A 24869-nucleotide genomic window follows, 5' to 3' on the forward strand; every position below is an offset into this window, starting at 1 on the left:
TGCTATGTGATTACTTCCATTAAGGAAGATCATTAAGGTCTCAACCAGATAGGTCAGAGCTCTCTTGAATCTGAGGCCAGAAAGTAGAGTGCCTGTAGAATGAAAATGAAACTTTATCACACTGCATGATTGGCACATTTATGAGAAAATAAAAAAGAGGTTATCAGTCAGAGCTTCAAGTAAATGCCTTAGAAGTCGATACATGACCATTCACATTGCAAATATATATTCAAATACAGAGAATGTAAAGAAAAAAGATCTAACAATTTATGACTGGGTTTTGCATTGTATTTCACTACCAGTAACAATCCTGAATCCCATTATATAGCACAGATAAAAGCACATTAAATGCACTGTGGAGCACATTAAAAGCACACATCTATTAGAACAGGGTTACCAAATGTTTAAGTAAAAACTGAATCATCATCATTTTTAGCCTAATTTTTGTGCCACTCAGAAACAGTAAAAGTATTAAATTATCCTAGTGTTAATATATTATTATTATATAACTGATATACACAGTTTTTCATTACACATGGCCCCTGAAAATACTGTATGTTCTATAATTATCTAGACACAGGTGCTACAGTAAAATTCATAGATTTATACTGTACTCAAATGTATGGGTTCTGAAGGCTACAGTAGTATACATTTCATTTTTACTTTTAGATATGTACTATACATGATTGTAGCATTTTAAAAACCTAGTTATCCAATCCCAAAATTGCCATGTGAAATTATTGACATCTACTGTTTCCTTTTCATATTCTTCATAATGTATAGATGCAGCCACGTAGAAAGCACAAGGCACTGCAGGCACCGTGGTATCCTGAACAGCAATGCATCATGGTGTTTTTATTTTTTCTAATAATCTGATGCTGGACTGCACTACTCTGCAAAACAGGTGCAGTTAATCCTTAAAATACAATAGCTGCCTGTGGTTGTCAGGTTAATCTCTACAGTATTAAACGTTTACTAACCTATTGGTGCTTTCCTGTGCTAATCATACTGTATGCATACTCCACTCACAAAATCCAAAGTATTACAGATATTTGTCTGTCTCCTCATGTCAGAGCAAGTAGTCAAATATAAAGTTAAGCATGTTAAAAGAAGGCAAATAATGAAAAAAAACTATAATATCAACTAACATGAAGAAAAATGGCTAGCTATAGAAAATAACTATATATCACAATAAAAGATTTTAGGATTTAATTATAAAAAAGTATTATACATAATGGCTTAAAATTTAATTCAAAAGCAAATAAACACATAGAAAATAGATGACAGACTAAAATAAAAGTTTCAAGTAGTTCAAAACAATTGCAATTTTGATTCAAATGGTGATTCCGTTTATGTATAATTTAGCTATGATTCATTATTTATGTTAATTTTAAATTTAACATACTGTGATGTGTAAAATTAATATAAATATCAATATAGAATAGATATTATTTGTTATATTTATTTTATTACTGTTAGAATCTTTATTATCCCCAAGGGGCAGTTTGTAAAATAAACTACAGCTTGTGCAATACATGTCAGAACTCTATCTACAGTATACTTAAATATGCCTGGTCTGTCATTCCATTGAAAAGAACTGTCACTCCCCATAATTCCAGTTTTATTTTGTACATAAGATTATTTACTAGAAATTGTATTTTTGGTTTTAAGTTTTGAGTAAGGAATATTAAGATATAAGCTTTTAATTGTTTGATAGACTGTTTTTCCCTATATCTCATTATTACTGCCCTCTCATTTTATAGAATGATAAAGAAAGGAACAGTTATTCCTTGTCATTCCAGTTTTATTTGGAACATCTTTGAATTTACTGGAAATTATATTTTTGGTTTTATGATTGAAGTCAGGGTTTATAATCTTTGAACTAATAGGCAATACTATTAATGTTATAAAATATTGTGAGTAGCTCATTTGGAGTTTGGTAGCAATGTGGTAACAACATCCTGTACCAACAATCTAATCATTGTATTTAACGTAATTATTTGGCACTAGGACAGTATGCATAAAGGATGATTGGCGCAGGAAAGCAATGATAGGTTAATATAATAGATTTACCTGAAAACCACACACAGCTGTGGTATTTTAAGGATTCACTGCTCAGTAAATCACAATATTAACAATTTCAGTTGTTTTGATTAGTTTGTAATACAGAACATGTCATATTTTAAAAAACAAGTAATAGGTTCATTCCATGCTGAAAAGAGAAGAAAGAAAACACAACGTTTCGGCTGTGGAGCCTTCTTCTTACACCCGAAGAACCTACAGTATTACTTGTTCCTTTACGGCCTACACATGCTGACGCAGCTACCCACCTGAAATGTTTTAAAAAATATGATTATTAGACTAAGAAAAAAAATATTAAACGCAATTAAAGTTTCACTAAGATGTAACGTAACCTAAATGCTACCTATCGATGTTCTTTGAATGGTGAAGGGCTAAATTTGGTATATAGGAACTGAATGAAGTATACTGCAGTTTGATTTTCGCTGATGCGAGTTTTGACTTAAATTCTATATGAATATGTCTATATTTTTTTAATTACAGAATGTTTTTAAATGCCATGCCTACTGTTTTTATGATTATTATTATTATTATTATTATTATTATTACAAACACTGACAAATGGAAAATTTAGTTTGCAAGAATTTAACAAATGCAACCATTATTACAAGTAAACTAATATTTATTTGATTATAGTCTTCCAGTTATGTACAGAAACTAATTTCAGTAACATAATTAAGAACAATTCAACTCCAATAGACATGTATAGGCAATTAGCATTAAAGAGCATCTGGAATTTCTTTTAAAGTTTCTTTTTGCACATCAAAACTACAAATATCTGCACTACTTAAATATTAACAATTACAGAAGTGTACCACTAACAAATGGATTAAAATGTGCCGCTATAATGTATAAATTCTGTTTATTAATATTGCTTTTCTTAAGTGTGAACACTGCCAAAATGGCATTTTAATACAATCTGATTTCAAACTAACTTTTACTTAGCAATACTGGTGGTCTTAGAGTGATTGCTTTACAATTGAAAAAAATGTTTGATATTGATAGGGATATTTGCATGGGATATTGTCAGTGTGTACAACTGCCATTGAACATTGGAAACCCTGGTTGTTCAAAACCATCAAGTACTGCATATATATTAACAGCAAAGCTTGTGCAGCTTCCCCACAAGTTTGTCTTGGCAATTGTTGTCTTGTGGTTTTTAACAGTTTGAATACATCTCTGAACATTTTAATTACTTCTGTCTGTTGATCAGGTCATTAAATGAAATTGTAGACCTACTGTATATAATAAACAGTATACTGATGGAAAAAAGAAACGCAACATTTTCTGGAATGAGAATATTGTAACGCAACGGGGGCTCAGGCGGGCGCCCTTGCCGCATCTGGTCGGCCCAAAGTATAGGTGGCTCGAACCCAGGACTTCCGCGTCTCTCTGCAGCGACCTAGCCCCGTGAGCTAAAGAGAGATCTCTCCACAGCCCAGTAGCTGTGGTCCTGCTATCACAGGGAAGGGCGGTGACGTCACCCGCTCTGGTACGCCGGCTCTTACACACACTGCTTGTCGGCCGTAAGCGTTACACTCTCCCCCGCTTAAATCGCCGTCCCCGGCGAAGGGCTATCCCGCCCCGCTTCTGACACCAATGTAACGCAACGGGGGCTCAGGCGGGCGCCCTTGCCGCATCTGGTCGGCCCAAAGTATAGGTGGCTCGAACCCGGGACTTCCGCGTCTCTCTGCAGCGACCTAGCCCGTGAGCTAAAGAGAGATCTCTCCACAGCCCAGTAGCTGTGGTCCTGCTATCACAGGGAAGGGCGGTGACGTCACCCGCTCTGGTACGCCGGCTCTTACACACACTGCTTGTCGGCCGTAAGCGTTACAATATTATAGTTATAGCTTATGTATTTTCACAAAAAGTCGTCAATTTGTTTTCAAGCCCTCTGACCAGCAATACAGAAACCTCGTTAGGTGCACTTTTATCAAAAGAGATCCTGGTGGAACAATGCCTGCCCAGGTCAGCTTTAAAAAGGTCTTAATTCAAAGCTTAGGTCACTGTAAGAAAAAGGGCACACTTAGTCAGTTTTCTGTGCATTCCATAATGCCTTGAATGTCACCAGAAACAAGGGAGAGGGCTATTGGCATGCTGTAGGCAGGCATGTCATGTTGCCAGACACTATGGAGTAAGCCGCTCCACTGTGTCCCGACTACAGAGAAGGTTTCAGCAGACCATCAGGATAGATGACTGTTCAAGATCCGGTCGCCCTCGAGTGACCACACCAGAGCAGGACCGACACATCAGACTGGTCCATCTGAGAGATCGTTTCAGATTTGCCCCCTGTACTGCTGTTGAAACTGCCGGCAGACACAATGCTCGTATCAATGACAGGACAGTAAGGATCCATGCTGCTGGCCTTAGAGCAAGGCGATCTGTCAGAGGCTCTCTGCTCACACCTCCTAGACGTCACATCTGACTGGCTTGGGCCAGACAGTGGCTGCGATGGACTCGTTAGCAGTGGCATCAGGTCCTCTTCATGGATGAGTCACTCTTCAGCCTGTTCCACGCAGACGGGAGGGCCAGAGTGTGGAGGAGGTGTTGCGTTTCTTTTTTCAGTATATAATATTCTGATATATAAACATAAGATTTAGTATAACAAATATTAAATGTCATTTCGTTTCACATTTACATGTAAATAACATATTGTATGTTATTTATTGAGTGCTACAGAGAAAATGTGTGTGAAAAATTGGTATGTGTACATTTTACGTGCAAGTACTCTCACTTCATACTTTCACATCACTATTCCATTTTTCAATATTATCATGTTTAAATAATGTTTATATGCCCAAACAGCTGATTTTAAAAATGTATGCCAGCCAAGTTATGTGAATGAGGAATCAAAACATTTGACACGTTAAAGGCTGGCCTTAAAATTGTGAGTAGGGAATTTAGACATTGAGATAAATGCAAGGTTTGATTTTTCTCTGTTTCCCACTTTCCCATTTACCATCACCACATTGTCAAACAAAGGTGACAAATCTAAATCTACAAAGTAGAGCATTAATTAATTTCTAATCTTGATCAGCCAGTAAGATCTTGGCAAAGAGATAATAAAGGTTTGGAGCATGGCTCCTAGGAAGTGATTATAAAGCAGTCTCTTCACCCCTTTTAATTAACTGCCTAAGGTGGTTATCATCATTAATTTGAGATTCTGGACAATATAAAATAAAATGATCTGGCAGCATTAACACCTTGTATGGCACACACAGCATTATAAATTCTTTTAATCTCTCACTTGAACTGGATTTTTTTTCTTCTACTTTGCAGTCAAAAGAATGGAGGTGTCAGACAGCTTTAGTAAAGATGGTTATAAAGCACAAACGTTGACAGTTTGAAACTAAAATCTTTAAATTTACTACAGTACTGGGATTCATTCTTATACAATTATGAACATTAAGGAATCTTTGAGAGGAATTTCTTTTTTTCCTTCATAAGTATAAATCAGTACAATGTACTATGTATACACATATTTTAAAATTGGCTTGACTTTTGAGTGTAGTATTAAGGCTGGACTGGTCTAATGTCAATGTAGTAATTCAAAATAAAATCCAACTTGCCTACACAACGGTATTTCTGTACAGCATGAAATCACGCCTTTATCAAAATATTTCTTAGTGGAGCCCTACTAATAAACGTAGCTTTTGACAGGCCAAAATATTCATTATCCCTCTGCTGTTATTATCACTTGAGCCCAAATCCAATTTGAAGGTACCTGTAATCATGTAATTTCAAGACTTATTGTCATTGGTGTAGTTATAGGCATTGCAACCACTGTGACTACACTGTGGCAGCACGAGTAGTATCTTTAACATTTAAGTGTGGGCCCACTTTTAAACCGTGGGATAACACAACGAATTGAACTTAATTTTCGGGGGGGGGGGGTTGTTATTATTTAATTGCACTAATTGTGATTTTTGGTTCAATGAACAATTGTGTTCTCTCATCATTTGCTGGAATGGTTTTCTTGTAATAGAATCTGGCTAAGGTCAAGGATAGACCTGGGGCTAGGTGTAAGCATTTAGAATTTAATTAGCAGTAATTTACAAGACCTACTTGAGCGACTGCAATGGGACATCTATGAAGTGTGATCTTTAAATATGCTAATTATAAAAACAATAAGCTGATAAAGACAGGTTGAACAAAAGGCTGGTATTTAAAATTAGCTACGGTTCATTACTCCAGTACCTTAAGTCATACTATGTCACGTAGGCCACAAAAGCTTAGAGATGGTACCCTCAAAAGAAAAACTAAAAGAGAGAAGTTTGCAGTGGCAGCAAAATTGACTAAATAGAGAAAGGTCACAACCAACGAAGAGTTAGCCAACTAAGTTAACTGTAGTTCACAGTTTGCAAGCAACATGCAGCACAGAGCTCCTGTGGAAACATCTAAGAAAACAGTGAAACATAAACAGTCAGATGATGAGGAATTAATTGCAGTAATACCATGGGCAGTGTACTGTAGTCAGGTGATATTTGTCCTAGAGGACATTTGAAAATGTAACAAATGGACAAAGGAGGCTATATATCATAGCGAAAGATTCTACAAAAATAATTTTACATGACTTTGCAGTTTATCAGTAGAGATTTCAAATGAGTGACTAGGCTACTTAATATTATTATGGTACTGCTAGTGTGCGATGTGATCAGGGGAGAGGGATCTATAAAAAAAAAATGTGTACCAGGACCCATGGTCATCAGTTCCACCACTGCATAGTATATTGTAATTTCATGCTGAAAAAGAGAAGAAAAGGTTCACATTTCCCAAGAAGGCTCCACAGCCGAAAAGCTGTGTTTCTTTTCTTTTCTTTCAGCATGGAATAAACCTTTACTTGTGCTTTTGCAGCCTATGCATGCTGACACAGCTCCCTACTTGAACTATTGTAATTTCTATCACATGTGATGAAGTTACTCTATGAACGTATTGTAAATTTACAATACAGATCTTTCAGGCCCAAACTTTTCAGTTATTAAATACAGTATAAAGGGTACATTAGAAGAAAAATATATGGTATGTTTACAGTTTCATCCTCAAAACAGAACTAATCAACCATTTCGATCATAAACGTAAACAGGAACATGCTACTAAATGGTCCTATTCTTACCTCCTTTTTCGCCTTTGTCTGGCTTATCTGAACCAGGTGCCCCAGCTGGTGAAAAGGTTGTTTCTATGGTATCAGAGTCTTTGCCCAGTTTGCTGACTCCATTTTCATACAGTTGTCCATCCACTGGCTGCAAGTGCCATGTTAGACCAAACAAGTGTACTGCTGTAGAAGAAACACATAGTCAAATCCTTACACTGTTTTTGTCTGGGGTTTTGTGCAAACATTAATGTTCACATTATTACATCACTCTGAAAGCTGCCCAGGGGAGTGTGTGCCATTTGTATTGACTTGAAAGTTTAACTTAATATTGGTCTTCTTACTTGAAGTGTGGCATAACTGAGTATCATTCATTTTCTCTCTTAAACTCCACACAGAGTTTATATGCTTATTAAGACACAGCATGACAGTGGCGGGCAATTAAGGCAGTTCTCCTGAGATACAGTCTAGGGCATGCCTTGAACTTGTAACATATCCTTTTCTGCATGACTAATGATCTCTTCATGACTGCTACTCAGTCAAAATCCATTTGAGCCCCTAAAACTAAAAAGGTTAGTGATTTTTTAAAATAATTTTTTAAAGTAAAAATCTAGGCAGTTATACACGATTGCTTTACACGAAAAGAAGCATTGTCATGTAAACAAAGCTATTTTTGAATCATGTAAGTTTTATATAATTACTAATACTGTGTTATTTTTCATATCAAACCCTTCAATATTTGCTGCTTTTTACTTCTATCTATTTCTATCTCTGAGGCACCACAAGTGGCAAAGTTGTAAAGTCCCTCTTAATCTGGTGAGTTCCTCTTGTGTACATGACAACACACACATGACATGGGATGTATGTGTGATGTCTGAAAATTGCATTTGTTTATTTTTACTTCTTATGCAGAGCAATGCATTATATCACATTCCAGCTGTCTGAAAATGGAAAAATAAGATACAGATCACCTCTTCCTATTTGTGCTACAGGTGAAAGAAGAATGGGAAAGCTGTTTCATTTATGAGCTTAATAATTGATTCCATAACATTAACAATCTAGTGGCCCTGCAGGAAGCCAGAAATTAAAGTGTGCTTGTGATTAGCAGTAGCTGCACTCCAAAAGATGATCTACATTACAGTCACTTGTGTAGAATTTAAATATGCAAATCAAGGTAATTGACTTCTAACAACATCAAAGTATCTTTCCTCTTCCTTCTTCCATTCTGACGTCTTATATTTCTTAAAGTAGACAGGACATAGATTCTATTCCGTGCATACTAAAAAAGGCAGGATTTTGTTTCCAATTGATGTATAGTGCAAATTAAACTTGCAAGAGTTCAGTTCAACTCAATTTGCATCAATTTTAAATAAGTAAAAAAACTAATTAAGATGATTTGGTTTCAAAATATGTAACTTTTCAGAACAATCCAACTGAATTAAAACTAAGACATATGAGCATTATACTCTGTTGGGCAGCAGGGGAAATGAGAGTCATAGAAGAAACCTGTTAGAAACATAAAGTAATGGAAAAATGGTAAAGAGTACTCAATTTTCAGTGATGGCAATGGAAAAGTACTGTTTCCAAACTCTATTTTCTATAGAAGTGGAAAAGACTTTAGTACTGTATTTATATTATACAATAACTTTGCATTATATCATCTATATTTCAGATTTGATAAATTTCATATCTGATTATTCAAATTATCATTTTTTAAAATCCTATTTCGATTACATAAGTTTCAAAACATCTCATCTCAGAATATTCAGAAGAACATACAGTAGGTACGCATAATATTGCAATGCAGATGTACTGAACTGTTTGTAAAATTAATTTATAGCCTATTAATATTTTTTTTTCCATTTATTCATAAACCACAATGGAATGTAATCACGTTCCCTAATTCAAAATACAAAGAAAGATTTATAAAATGTACAACTTTTTCTATTAGCTATTAGAGAGCTAAAAATCTAATTATATGACAGCATTATGTATTAAATTTGCCATAACCTTTAAAAGAACACAAACTTAAATAGCTACTTAAAGCTTTATGCTTTTTTACTGCACATTTACTGCATTGCTAACCCCAATTTACCCTGTAATGGAGGAAAAGTTCTTGGCTAAATGCCTTAAGCTTTACGACATACAATCATTTCTCTCAATGGTTGTTGACCTTTGGTGGGGCACTTAAGCCATGCTGTAAACCAGTCACTGAGTAAACCTAGAAAGAATTAAGTTATGTTGCATGGATTTTCTCCTCAAGAAAAATGAGGTTACATTTCAATCTTAAGATGAATCCAATTTTCTTCCCATTCAACATCAAATCATTCTATATCTTCACCATTACATTGTGCTAAAGTACCTACAAATCAAGGTATTATCACTCTAACAGCAAGATTACTTAGGGGATTCTGGAGAATTACTCTTCAGAGAAACCCCATGGAGAACTGTGTAAATTGTAACTTCACCTAGGTAATAATGCATGAGGGTCGAATGGATTTTGTCTTTGCCGTATTTGTATAATCCCTTTAGAATTTTATTTCTCACTTTGTAAGTCTGCAAAAAATAAAAAAAAATCTAAATTAAACTTCTGTGCACAAGAGGAATGATGACTATAATGTTCACATCTTATTTAACCAAGATAACTAGATGTGAATCTATTTTTTTTACTTAATGGAAATACATTACTTCTTCCTCTCTTCAATCTATTATCACGAAAAACTCTCTTCCTCTAGTCTAGATCGAATAGACAGAAGGCATTTACAATCAAAGAAGGATCCTATCAAATAAAAACCTTGTATATCCCTACATTTTTAAAATTAATCTTTTGAAATTCAAATCTCAAATTGATTTCTACAATGATCTTATTTGTGTTAACATGCTTACATTGACTTTGAATTTCAAAACCATTGAAGCTGTGTAATTGCAGCCTGAGGAACTCAAAAACAATGTTGTAGAAACAGCACATATATGTACATGAATGAAATCAATTGCTTTATAACAAATCAATGACATAATATGGGATTGGTTCCCATACATTCTAAATGAAGGCCCAAACACTGGTGTTAACCATTTTGCATTAATGACCACTTTTAGCTTTTCTGTAGTAGATACAGACTTATGGTTTCCCTCAATACCACCAATTCAACATTATCTGTTTTGCACCTTCTTTGTATTAAGTTTCCATATGCATTTTTGCTTCACTTTTGATTGTTTGATTTCCCTCCATTTCCCCTAAGGGGCAGAAATGAAGGACCCATTCTGTTGATCTATTAAAGTACATAGATGATATGGCCCTAGTAGGTTTGTTTACGGGGGATGATAGAGAAGGGGTGGAGAATTACAGATAAGAAAAGTGGGAAGGTAGTGTCAGTCAAGCATGCTTCATATTAATGTTGATAAAATGAAAGAACTGGCTACTTGTAATAGTAATACAATAGATTTTCAACCTCTCTCCATTATTAATCAAGCCGTGGAGGTTTGTTCAGTGTTATAGTAATAGATGAAAATTTAAACCATAACAGAGAATACCAATTACATTTTTTAAAAGACTAGTCAGCGTACAGTATATATTTGTGATTGGGAAGATGAAAGATTTTAGGGTGAGTTAAAACATTTTAGAGTGGTTCTACAGAATATCAGTAGAAAGCATCCGTACTTCACTGTGTGGGGTGGTAGCCTGAGTATTAAAAGTAAAGGGAAATTGTCCAGAATTGTAAATATTGTTAAGAAAATAATTGGCTGACTACAGAAAGAGCTTAAAGAGTTGTATTACAGTATATGGCACTTTAAAAGAAAGCTCAGCTTGTTGTCAATGATCTCTCCCACCCTTTTCATTCCAATTTCCAACCACTACTTTAAGGGAGGCGTTTAGAATGACTGTGGTCAAGAAAATTGTATACAAGAAATCTTTTGTTCCCTACGTAATTGGTATATTAAACACAACTAAATGACTGTATACTTTTAGTTTAGTATGTTTATTGTATGAAGCTGTCGGATTGTGTAACGTAGTGTAATGTGGGCAAAGTGAGATGTATGTATACAGTATGTATTGTTGCATGTCTAGGACCATCATTTGTTTTAATGTTTATTTATTTTATATTGAGTGCTGATTTTTTGTAGTTTTGTACGGTAAGATAGATAGATAATACTTTATTAATCCTGTAGGGAAATTGATGTGTTACAGCAGTCCAGCCCAAGACAAGCAAAACAGACATCAGAATAGTTATAAAACAAAAGACAAACAAAATAAATAAAAATAAATAAATACATAGGTGTGTGCAAAATGTGCTGATCATAGTCACTGTAAAAACAATAAAATATGTGCAAAATGTGCATAGGTTTATACAGACTGATTGTCCAAAAAGTACAATGGAGTAAACATGCTGTCCATAGAGGAGCAAAATGAAGGGCTAACAGTCCTAGCCTAGGGCAGCGTTATACACCCTGACTTGAATTCAGAAAAAAAAAGTTCATTGCCGCCGGGAGGAAAGACCTGCGGAAACATTCCCTTGAACACCGTAGCTGGAGCAGTCTATTGCTAAATGTGCTCCACTGCCCAGTAACAGTCCCATGAAGCGGATGAGAGGTGTAAGTTCTATTTTATTTTGTATCATATCTTCCCTTCTTTAATCTTGGATAAATGATTTTCATGGGTGCTTTGGTTTCAGTACATTAGCCTGCCTACACAGTTTGCCTATACAATTGGACCTCTCAGGGGATCTTTTACAATTTGTAAACAGCAAGAGACAGAAAAAATGAGTGGCAAAGGAGCATTTTTGCATTTTAATTTTGTGAATACTGTATCTCAGTATTCTGAAGGCTTGACTAAGTAGCTAAATGTTATTTTCTTTTAAAGGTCTACCCAGAACAGACCATCTGACCAATCAGAAAGATGCTTAAATTATCTGATTTAATGAAACAAATGATAGTGTGGAAGTCTTTTACGTACAGTATACGTAGCCGTAGGTCCCAAGAACAAGGAGCGTTGAAAAATATTATGTGTTATCATGCCTTTCTATTTTTTCACTCTTTTAGTTGCGTCTATGATAGTTATTATAATATTTTCTGGTGAAATTTATTAGAATATAAATAAAACATTCTGGTATTAACCAAAAAGTTTAAATGAAAACTTCATTCAAACTAAATAATTACAGTGGAATACATTTTCAGTTGGGGCTGCATCAATCACTGCATTTTGTCAATATAATCATTGACTTTTATTGACTATAATAACATTGAAACTAAATCCTTAGTTTACGTTAATGTGAGTTGTCTTCTTGTTTATTTACAGTACCACAAAAATCCGCCCCAAAGCAGAGATAGGTGCAAAACCTTTAATTTTTCCAAACAACATACACTGCATGAACAACTGCATCAACTGAACAATCCTTTCAATAATAACTATGCCAAGTCATTATTTTCATACATTACAGTGTGCTACCCTGAAGAGGCCACGATCCAACCAAATATATTTTGAAGACCTACGAGATGCTGGTTCCCTCTATTCATAGGTTTAAAACTCAGAGCAATCGATACAAATGAGGCAAATGCATTAAACTAGAAAGAGATGTTTATATGCTTGAATTCAGAAAAAAAAAGTTCATTGCCAAAATACTGTTCTGTCACATTACTGTAACTTTATGTCTGTGAAATCTAATTGTAAGACAAAACTTACAAGCCTTTATAGCATCAACATCATTAGGCAGCAAAGCATTAGATCCTCTACTGAAACAGATTATGGCATTTTATAAGCAAAGTACAACATAATCTTAACTAATTTCTAGATTAAGTATTGTAGAGAAACAACAGAGCTGCAGTCTTTTTTCTATAGTGTTATTGATCTGATTTTTTTCTTCTTGCAAATTAAGTAGAATTTAAATCATTTAATGAGTGGTAGAATATGCAGATTTTAATGATTAGAATTCATTAAAGATTACAGCATGTACTCAAACTCAAAACTCTACAAGGAAAACCTTTATTTGACCCAGATAGCTAGGACCTAAACAGTTCTTTTTGTGACAGAAATAATTCACTGCCTGGCTTCCAAACACTAAACTGTTCTCTTAAGAAAAGGGCAGACTATATGGTTTATGGTAGCAGTGCCAGACCAGAATAAGGATTTGAAAACAAATGGGAAAATGGACTAATCAATAAGATCACTATGAAGGATGAAAGGCCTACTACCTTTAAGGCAAGTTGCCTTGAATCAAAAATACTTCTACTGCCTGACTCCTTTGTAACATTGTGGTTCTAACTTGGCCCTTTGACATTACTCAGGTCCTATTGATTATAACACTTTTCAGTCTGTTAAACCAATAGCACAGTTGACAGATCTCCTTTACTGTGCCCTAATGAACTGCAAAAATCAAGACCTTTCATTTTCTCTTGAGAACCTTTTTCCCTTTTAAGGTTGAACCTCATCAATATTCCTTAGAGAAAGACAATGGACTTCATTAGCTCTACGGCTCAATACAATGACATGTTCAACAATAAAAAGGTCTATAATGTTTACTGTACATACATATATATTATGAAAAACAAGACCCAAAAAAGGTATTGACCTTAACATCTATCAGTTGCTTTCCTGCTTTCTGTTTCTGACCCTTGGATGATTTCTGGATGAATCCCTCGACCCAGATATGTCAGTTTCAGCCTAAGCTACACCTCTCACAAACTGGTTTGAAGTCCTCAAGTAGTGTGAAAAACACTGGCTCAATGTCACTGGACGTGGGCATGAAACAACACGCAGAGATTAATTCTCAGTTCTCTGGTGAATTAAACAGGGAAGTATTTGCAGAAGCTGTTTCTATCCTCCAACTGACTCCTACCAGCTAGTTTCACTGTGTGTAGATAGGAAATGAAGAAAAGAAAATGAATATTTCTTTGAGGACGCTTTGGTATGTCTTTGGTAAGGATAAGAAGAGCACAGCTGGAGCCCATTGGGATGTATAAGGAAAATATGTGTGCAATGAAATTTCAGACAATACCCACATACAATTCTGAGAAAAAGTTAGTGAACCCCCAATATAATTATGGGAACTACCATGATACCTTTTTAAATCAAAGCCAATCTTTTCCCAAATAAACCATTGCTCTCTTTGCTGCCACATGACATGTTGATCTAATTGTATTTTAGGTATAAAATATAGGAGAATACGGACCAACCTAGGGCGTTTGCAAACTTTATTAAAGTTTTACTTTATTAAATAATGTACATTTTACAATCCAGTATTTCTTAAGCGGGCCACCAGCCATTGGAAGCCTGTCTTAGCTCCAACCAATACAGAAGTAGCAAAAATGATAAGAATGCACAGGCCCTGGTCTCTTCTATTATTCTGTAATTATTTAATATTTACTCTTGTATTTTTGTATTGCATCATTGTATCTTGTAACTTTTTGCATTGCTGTACAAGTATCAGGTATGTTTATGTTGGATTACTGAGTTCTCAAGTACCTGAAGGATGAACTTGAAGTTAACATAACATAACATCACTTTACTAGCCCTATACAATTTCTTGCATTAGGAATTTGTCTTTTCGCATACCCCAACTTGCTCTCCATGAGACACACAGACACGGAGAGAAGCCTGGGGTCAGAGCGCAGGGTCAGGTATTGTACAGCGCCCCTGGAGCAGTTGGGGTTAAGGGCCTTGCTCAGGGGCCCAACAGAGTAGGATTCCTCTGTTGGCTGCGGGATTTGACCCAGCAACCTTCCAGCCACAGGCTCAGATCCTTAGTACTGAGTGCTCTGCACTTAGATCTCAAGTAATGTGCTCATGACATTGTGATAATTAACAATGCATGAAGTACAATTAAGTATTTAAGAAGATACTGTGAAGTAAATAGTAAATCCTATCAGATATATTATTTCTAAATGGACATTCAAAAATATTGTGTGTCTTAATTTCAGTGCCTAAAATAAGATTATTGTACTGATAAACATTTAACAGGCTGAACTAGACAGCTAGATATGGCAAGACAAATATCTATAGAAGCAGAATATGCTGTGCAAAACCTACATCACAGCTAACTTGACATCATGACATTCTGAAGCTTTATTTTACTAAATGTTTTTTTTTTACAAATAGTGACTCAAAAGAAATGGCTGAAGGAGTCCAATTAAACTTCCACCAGCCAACTTTGTAGCAGATGTCCAGAAGCAATGCCACATATCTGAACAGCAGCAGCTACAAAGAGAGAAATGATGAATAGTTACTGTAGGCACTGACGTCTAAGGTGTTATTTCTTAATTTTAAGCAGTGCACCTTCTACTTGTCATGACCACATTCTAGTGTATATCTGAAAATTCCCAACAACCTTGCAGCTCCCTTGTGTTTAGTATTCGATGCACAGAATTGTTTTGAATTCAAGAAATATGAGGCCCGATGTTTTTTATTTAGAACTTGGGTTTTTATGTTAGAAATATCTTGACATCTGCAATTAAAAAAAAGTATTTATCTAGCAAACCACTCCTGCAAGAAGCATTTTCTTTTAATGTGGCTTTAAAGTTACATTGTATGGGAAAATAGTGCAAACCCAACATGCATTATATTGCATTGTACCTTGTTAGATATATTCTTTTAAACAGTATGATTGAGATTAGCATACTTCACTCCTTAGCAGTATCTTTCCCATTGTCTTCAAACCTTGGAATTTCTTAGTAGCATGCATGTTTTTTTCAAAATATATTTCACTATCTTAAACTGAACTACCATTCTGCCCAAGTCGTCACTGGGGAGCAGTACAGTTCATAAACCTTCATCAAGGAATAGAAAGAGTAAAGTGTAATGGTTGCTATCTCGAATGACTCCTAGCTTAAAGCAAAGCATTGTGGGTAATAGATTTTCCACTCTATGATTTATTTTGCATTTTCATGAATAATATGCACTTTAATTTTAGTTGACATTACATCCATTATGATATGTTTGGAAAGATCACCCAGTAATGGAAACAGCTTGAAGAAGATTAACATTTAAAGGCTAATTTGATATGTTCAGCACTGCATTTCAACGATGAGAAAAATTCATTTTTTTCAATAATACTTATGATACCCAAGCCTACAAACACCATACATATGTAACATTCATCATTTATAAAATTTAAGGTCTCCTGTTGGGAACTGACTAATAATAAAGCAAAAATTGAAAGGTTACTTTTTAAAGAATTGAAGTTTGTTTCTGAGTCGGTAACAGATTCATAGTGCTTTTTAATAATGATAAAGATTGGAACTAAACTGTTTTTTTTGCTGTGAACTGTCTTATTAAATGGGACCATAAGTGTGGCTACATAATTTAGTAAATGGAATATCTGTTATTATTAGCTTGTTGTATATTGTGTTTTCTGTTTTCTTTATAAGAGTTATATTGATCTTACTTTGAGAGCTTCAAGGCATCATGTTAAAAAGCATTTTTAGTAGAGGAGAAATCCATGAAAGATGTACATGAAGGTTACAAAGCATATTTGTTAAGGGCATTCAAAACAACAGAGCACAGGACCTTAAAGTTCATTGTTTCATTAATAATGGATAACTGAGAGGTGCTGTATTTAATCAGATTGAATCTGTATAAAGCAAGAACCATAAGAGAGGTTGTTCTTCCATCCCTCTCCACTACAGCACTTAGATAGAACCTAGAACTTAACTGTTACTTTGAACTTGCTAATTATCAGAGTAAATAATCAGGGGGACAAATTTAGCAAAATTCTGCAAAACAGAGGAAAGGAAGAATGACAAGGTAATTACCACTAGTGGAGAAAGTCTTACAAATTCTTTAATTGTGGTATTTTTTCCAAAGCTAGTGTCAGCTGCTCCAGGGCCCTGCCGTGCTGGAGGCCCGGTGTTGAAGAAAGGGGAGGCTTATTCCTAGTCCTTCCCTTGATGTGATGCTATTCATGAGCCCTAAAACTACACCACATGGGGAACCCCCCCTTCCTCAAATGAAAATGACCTAGAGTATGAGCATGGCCTAGTGTATGTAAGTAAAGTGCTAAAAAACATACGTGTCAAACTACTATTACAGTACTGAATAAGTTGTTATTAGGATAACTATACATGAAATTCTTAGTTTTTCAAAGGGACATGATTTTGACAATTAAAACTACAGTACGTATGCAGAAATTAGTGTGCCAGCATAACTGCAGGCTATGAAATTTGAATAGTTCTATATTGTGAGTTGCTGCTATAGAATCTGAAATCTGAAATATCTGAAACATCATTGTTTTGCAATAATTCTTTAATGAGGCATCTTTCAAGCTTTTAATTTTTGCTCCAGTAAAAAATAGGCTCAACTGCAATCATATGATCTCCTATTTTGTCTCTTGTTGGATTTGCAACTAGATTTTTGTGGATTAGAGGGAGACAAATGTGTTTTAAATCAAATCATTTTGAAAATATATTTATTTCTTGTGATGATGTTAGGAATTTGAAGGAAATAACAGAAGCTATATATGATTTTTTACAGTTTTTACAGAATCTTTATGATAATTTTGAAAGTATAGTGTTTTTCCTTTAGAGAAAAGCTTCTGTATTTGCAAAAAAGATAAAAGTAGTCACATTAAAATTGTTTGCAATTGTCTAGACATTGAACTTGCAAGGATAAAATAGCCTTGAACTGTGCAGATTTTCCATCTTATTTATTAATAATGTATGCACTAGGAATAGTCATCTATATAGAGTACAAAGGGTCATCACAATCATACAGAACTGTCACAGATAGGTTTGCACCCAGCAATATCTCAGACCTGTCATCACAAATCAAAGGGAATCTGGTAGTACAATGAAAGGATTGGCTTTCTCTGAAAACAAGGACACAGGGTGATATACTGTCTGACCCCAAGCTTAAGGTACTGTGTTTTCAGTGATACCGGATGCCTTTCTTAACAACTTGCTTGAAAAACACATGTCTAAAACTAGATGTTTTGCACTATGGGTCACACTATGCTGTCTACAGTATTCAGCGCAAAATGTAAAACAATCTTCAGAGTTTGACTTTTGTACTAAACTGCTGCTACAGCATTATTACAATCAATATCACTGTATAGAGACACTGCCTGTTCAATTTAGCATCTTTTCCTTGACTTTATTTCTCCAGAAAAAAACATAATTACACTGTTTTCCTGGAAACACCTTTGTTAGCTACACTCTCTAAGTGTACAGCCCATCTTAGATTTCGTTGTAGTTTACTTGGAAAGTCCATCTAAAACACTGTTGACATGTACAGAGAATTGTTTAAAGAGAAATAATCCAGGTGTCATCAGGTTTTTTATAAGGTGAATAAAGACTTTATTTGTTAACAAAATGTGATATTTTAATACCTTAATGCATGTTGTAATTTTGTAATTCATAATGGTTTTCAGACATAATTTGTGTGTGAGTGGGGGGATTAGATCTACATTATAATTAATTATAAACAAGTACTTCTCTTTTCATTTTAAATGGAATATATGTGGTGAATTCACATTTTTGCAATAAACTAAAATGTATATCTTATATTTTAATGTGATATGCATTTAGATTAATGGCATTTAGCAATGTGATTAGTTTAACTAAAGACCGAAAAAACAAGTGGGTTATTTAACCCATTACAGTCTTTTGTCCATAATAATGTATGTTATGTTTAATGTCATATATGTTATAATATGTTATTATTAATTAATTATTATATAACATTTGTTGACACATTAGTTGAGTCACTAGAAAATATTCAACAATATTGGCATGTGACATTAGTAATCTTACATTAATTTCATAAGGAGTCCCTGAATTTCCAATTACTGATACTTTCGTGGCCAAGTTTTCTACCTATACATGTATATGATTAACCAAACAAACACTTGTAAACTGTCTGTGATTGTTATACATTTTTCTATTAAATATATTGTGATACTTCTCTATGTTGCACGTTGATTTGAACTTTTAATTTGCAGATACTGAAAAATCACAAATTCAACTTTTTTAAGTCTCTTCTATGTCACCTCATTATGCTGCTAAAGCACTAAACGTTATGAGTAGAATGTTTATCAATAATTGTGTGGTATGCAATAAATTTTAGGGGAGTTCTGAGACTATCTGAAAAGTATTTAACAAACTAGGAATGAGTTAAATAAGTTTTAAGAAGAAACATTTTGACATCAATTAACACCTAATGACACCTTGCTTTTTGAAACTATCTTGGTAGCTCCCTAATTAGCTAGTCTTGAATACTAATGTGTTTTAATTTTTCTGACTATGAATCAATCTTTTTAGTGTCTTCATTTAAAAGTTGACCTTCTAGCTCCTCCACCAAAAAAAGGACCTCAATCAGGGGAAGGAGAGAAAGAAACAGGAAAAAGAAAGGTAAGAAAAAGACCCAGAAAGCTTACCAATGACATAGGCTAGCAGAAGGGCTAGTGTTACTGTGATAGCTGTGGCACTCAGAGCAGTGCATTTCCAGTTGCAGCACTTGTAGGGTTTGTTGAAAGTGAAGGCAGGTCTTGAAAAGGTGCTTCTAGGGAGAGGTCTAGGAGGTGGGGAGTAAACAGTGTTGGAGGTTAAAGGATAGCTCTGGCTGGCCGCATTGAAGAGAGCAGAGGAGCCAGATCCATGCTTAAACAGGAAATGCCTACAAAACAGAAGAGGAATTACTTTGAAGTTAAAGATTAAGCAGTCAGTCTATTTCCCATTTTTTGCTTTTCTGAGAATCAAAGCACAATTCCATTTACAGACACCTACAATAGGGTGTATATTTTAAAACAAGACACCTACAATAAGGCATATATTTCAAAACAAGTATTATTAGAACCCATTGATTAGGATTATGTTTAAAAAGATAATTGAAAAACTACACAGAACCACCTTTCAGATGAGAAGCAGTACAGCATATACAGTATCTACTTAATCAAGGAAAAAACTCTATGAAAAATTCCATTCTTCTATTGCATTTTGATTAATTAGTCGAAAATTTTACATTTCTTCTATGACTTAAACTGCCAGGGTTACACTAAAACCTGGAACTAGCTGGTATTAACACTACAGTTTGTTCCCTCAGCCACAGGATGATGAGTTGAGATGCAGTACTTATGATATATACTGTATACCAATAAGGAGAAACACCTTTTGGTTGATTTAGATTAAAGCTGAGTAAATGCAATGCAGCTTTAAAGAAATTAATACTCTGACAGCATTGTTTCATCTCATCTAAAATCATGCATGCACACATTGTTGGTTCAATGCATTGATTTTTATGTCTCATTGATGCAAGCTCAGAATTATACACAGTGTTTTTAAAACGTCTATTTTTGACCTACATAACGTTTTTGCGAGTACAGCACTTTCAGGTATAGACGACAAGAAGCTGTATAACATTTAAATAAAATTTATTATCATAATTATAAATCTGACAGTGATGGTGAACTGCTCTTTATATTGATTTCAGTTTATAGCAAGAGTGACACAGTGTCTCTCTTCACAACATACCTGACCTTGGGAACAATATCTTCTTTATTGCTAAACAAGCTGAAAAAGGGACGTTGTTTTTTAATAATGAAACATGACTCCCTAATTTAAATTCTCTGGCCTCCATTAGCCACTATGTTAAGTGAATTCCATTAAACTAGGAACACTGTATATTGTACTGGAAGTCACATTAAAATGTTATAATAAGTTATGTTTGAAGATGATCAGCTTTGCTAACAAACAATTACATTTCAGCTTTCACACGGTAAGGTTCTAATATTTTTTATGCTAGCTCATTTGGTCTGCTTTATAACGGTAGTCATTTAGCCCATACTGGATATATTGTACTGACTGAGGGGACAACTGAGTTTCAAGAAGGTTAGCAATGTTTGCACTTGTCAGTGATTACTTTACTCAGAAGATTTGGACCACTGGATAGTGTGTTGATATATTTAGTGAGCTGCTACCATAAATACAGAGGAAAACATAGATGATCAAAAGGAGTCCTAAAAATGTACTCAAGTTAAACAAAATCACCGTTAAATCAATAAAACAGACATGTTAAAACATAAATCTCCGTTATTGGCCCGTAACTAGTAAGGTTTCTAGCCCAATATTGATAGTAACAGACCTATCCATAACTACTGGAAGTTTGAAAACCAGATTCTCTCCAGGTAATCCTAAAGCCCTATTACAGTCTTTTTTATTTTAAAATTAAGATTTCTTTTATTGTGGAATCCACTGGTTAAAGACATACAGGTACTGTATATTCTATTTTACCAGTGCCTTTGTGATTAAAGTTAGGATTCTAGTTAGGATCTGTTTTGTTTATTAGGATGCAGGACTTCTCTTTTCTCAGGTTTTAGGCCTTTAGATTATAATCTAAAAACCAGAATTCTAGACGTTTTATGTTTATAAAAGGTAGAACTCTGTAACTCTGAATTGTACATCTGTACATAGTACATCTGTTGTGTTTTGTATTGTTGCATTATTTAGTGTTAGTAAACAGTGTTTGTTCTATGTTTGAGCCTGATTATTATTGTATATTACTCTATTTTTCAAGCAGTGCCAGAGAATAAAGGACACAAATGCTGCCATACTGTAATTCAAAAACTGAAGTTTCTTCTGATTCAGATGCAAGGTTAACAAAGTACATTGAAGTACATCTCTTTTATTACAACTATTGCCCATGGAACAGTAAATAAATTCAGATTTTTTTATGAGACAGGAAATTTAAAAACCAAGATTGATTTATTGAGCTCTCAGCCAATTCAAATGGAACTCACATGTGAAAATTGATTGTACTCTGCTACAAAAAGATTGGAGCCTTTGTACTGCTGACACAACCAAATATTATTAAGTACAAAAAAAGTATTCAATTATAACCAATCAATTTCTATTGCTATATAATTTAAACAAATTTAAAAATGGTTGTAGTTATGAATGGCATTTACATGCTGATGCAGCAAAAATATGTAATTGCGTTGATATTGGACAAATGTCAATTACTATTAGGATCTTTGTGTTCTATGATCCTGTCAGCTCTGCTGATTGAGATGTTCAAATATGAAAGTTGCTTCGACTCTGCAGTATGTGTCAAGAAGGTTTGATTAAAGGGTTTTCTGTACATATACAGATGAGTCTGTCTAGGGAGAATTTTACATGTTTTTATGAGCTTCCATCTGCTCCTACCATGCTCATATTTGCCGTTTATTTAATTATTAAGCACATTAAAATGCATGGATGAAAATTAGTAAAACTATTTAAAACAAAAACAACAATAAACTGTGCTTTTCATTTAAATAATGAAATCATTTAAATAAAATTAAACATTTAGAATGGCCATAGAATAATAATATTTTCAACTTTTAAAATGGAGACACTTGGAATCTCTTCTAATAACATTAACTTGGTTCAGATGTGTCTTAGATTAGCATGTCCTATTTTGAAATTTTAAAGACATTTATTTCAGTACTGGTACTGGTAAAGCACAGCTTACTTTTACTCAAAACGTACTCTATTATGCAAAACTTACATCTTCCCTAAAACAGCATAAAAAACTCTGACAGTGTTTATAAAGAAAGATAAATAATTAAAAAGCCCTAACTTTTCCTTTTAATTCCATTCAAGTTCTAATCAGAGAGAAACATTAATTGAACTAATTCTACATCTTGGGTGTGGAAATTTGTCAAATTATGTCAGAAATAAAAACCTGCAGAAATAATTGCCCTTTAAAATCAGCACATACTGTAAATGCTTTTCAAAGATTCCTTTATTAAATATAATTATTAAAAATATTGGTATTGCTGTATTTTTAAACTAGTTGATATTGTATCGATAACTTTACACAGACCAATATCACAGAAACAACATTTAATATACTTTGATAAAAAAAGATCATAGTAAGAAAAAATATCATATTGTATAAATAGGATTATACGTCTTTTGAGAGGGCACCAGGGACACTGTGATCTTCCTGTAGGTTCTCAAAAGCGTTTTGAAATTTAATAAGAAGTGAAAACAAAAATGACAAAATAAAAAAAATACTGGTATGAGCTTAAGATGTTTAAATGCTCACATTTCAACTCACTGGTTCAAATACACCTTGGGATTCTATAATGTCACTGCATCGATCAGAGCAAGCTCATTGGAATTCATTGAATGGGTTCATTTGAGCAATAAAAATGTGACTTTAAATGTCCTCACAGGAAATAAAATCTGGAAACATTGTCTGGTAACAGTGGACACCATAAAAAGTGACTTTGCGTGCCTGTCTATTATTTGGGAAATTTGTTGTCTAACTACATTTGGACATGCACTGAATAAGGTGCAAGAGGTCTGTCTTGATGGAACCTGATGTGCAAATGGTGAGGTCAATTTATGATGAAAGAAGGATGAATGATAGAACTAAGGTGCAAGAAAATATGGTTCAGTGACACCACACCACGATATGTGGATTGAATTGCGTGTGTTCCATGGCCATGTGGAGGTTTTCTTCAACCCAGCAACAAATGCTCTGGCAGTTCATGGTCCTGTTCAGATGAATAATGATCTCATCTGAGAAGATGTTATTATCTGCCACATTGGCAGCATGCTCTTTCAGCATTCTGCATCCATTATTGATAATGCTTGCAGAGCAGGAGAATCTGTGTTGCTGAGACCTATTGTGATGAAGAATGTTCTGTGCGGATGACTTGGTATTACCTGTACCCCTGTTATTTCTTTGTGTGGTTGTCTCACACAGTAGCTGTTGCTGCTGCAAGAGTACCTGTGAGTTAATCACTGAAAACATACGTGGGACATCTGATTATTTTCTGATGTGCTATACTGTACATCTGATGTGAAAGAATTGTTCCACTAAAATGGTTGCTGTCGTTTTCGATGTTCTTGGACTGGTGCCAATGTGAGGGCTCTTGCTGGCAAAAACAGTAGTGGGTTTGGCAAAATATGGCCAATTTTCATTCTACAGAAAAATAAAATTGTTTTTCTCTGCAAGTGTAAGCTTTGATGCTTTCAGCACATTTTCTTTGCTGTAGATATGTCACATAAAGCACTTTTATGCATCAAGTGAATATACAATTCCTTTCACATACTGTATCATCCTCAGAACATTATCCATTTTTGAAAATCTTAAAATATCACAAAATGTGTGAATTACAATGACAATTTATAGATTAGTTAAAATGATTTGTATTTTTCTTCTTCTGTAAAAAAAAGGTGAAAGACAAAGCAAATCAGTTCCATTAAAAAAATGTGATACAGGTATCTTGTTTCAGGGGCATTTCTCCAGAAGAAAAACAATCTATAGCAGCAGAGAGCATAATACTCAATTTACAGTAGGAGAAAAGCTCATCACTTCATTATTTATTTTTTCCATCTTTATCAATTGAGCTTTATTGTACTGTACCTTTTCAAGACTCTCTGTGCCAGTTGATCTTTTCAAAACACTTTCAAAATATGTTGGACAAAAATTCACCTTTCAGAAGGGAAACACACCAGTGGAAGGTCTTAAACACTGAAGTCCATAAATGATCCACAAGCAAGTTGAAAGAAATTCAGAAACTCTTTCAAGACTTATGGGCAAAAAGTGCACCAAACTGTAGCAAAATTGGTGTGCAATAGAATGCCTAAAAAGACTTGTGGCTGTACTTTCTGCCAAATGTGGTTCAGACTAGAATTTGCAGGTCGGAATACGTACGCACTCAAAATTTCAGTCTTTTCTCTTTAGTTTTTGCTGATATTTACTGTAATTTATAAAATGCTTGGAAGT

General features: G+C 34.4%; 1 protein-coding gene across 4 annotated transcripts in view; it reads right to left on the bottom strand.

Moving 5' to 3' along the window:
* Positions 1 to 24869, bottom strand: part of tenm1 (teneurin transmembrane protein 1) — a 342106-nt gene that overhangs the window by 103035 nt on the left and 214202 nt on the right. For 2 of the 4 annotated variants that reach the window (XM_015351452.2, XM_006632755.3), the window contains 2 exons: positions 19528 to 19766; positions 7193 to 7354 (listed from right to left, as the gene is read on the bottom strand). In XM_015351452.2, coding sequence (XP_015206938.2) covers positions 7193 to 7354; positions 19528 to 19766 — 401 coding nt within the window. The remainder of the gene's footprint in view (positions 1 to 7192; positions 7355 to 19527; positions 19767 to 24869) is intronic. The other 2 variants (XM_015351454.2, XM_015351453.2) reach the window with 2 other exon arrangements.

Source organism: Lepisosteus oculatus, chromosome 8 (assembly GCF_040954835.1).
Source record: "Lepisosteus oculatus isolate fLepOcu1 chromosome 8, fLepOcu1.hap2, whole genome shotgun sequence".
Taxonomy (NCBI): Eukaryota; Metazoa; Chordata; class Actinopteri; order Semionotiformes; family Lepisosteidae; genus Lepisosteus; species Lepisosteus oculatus.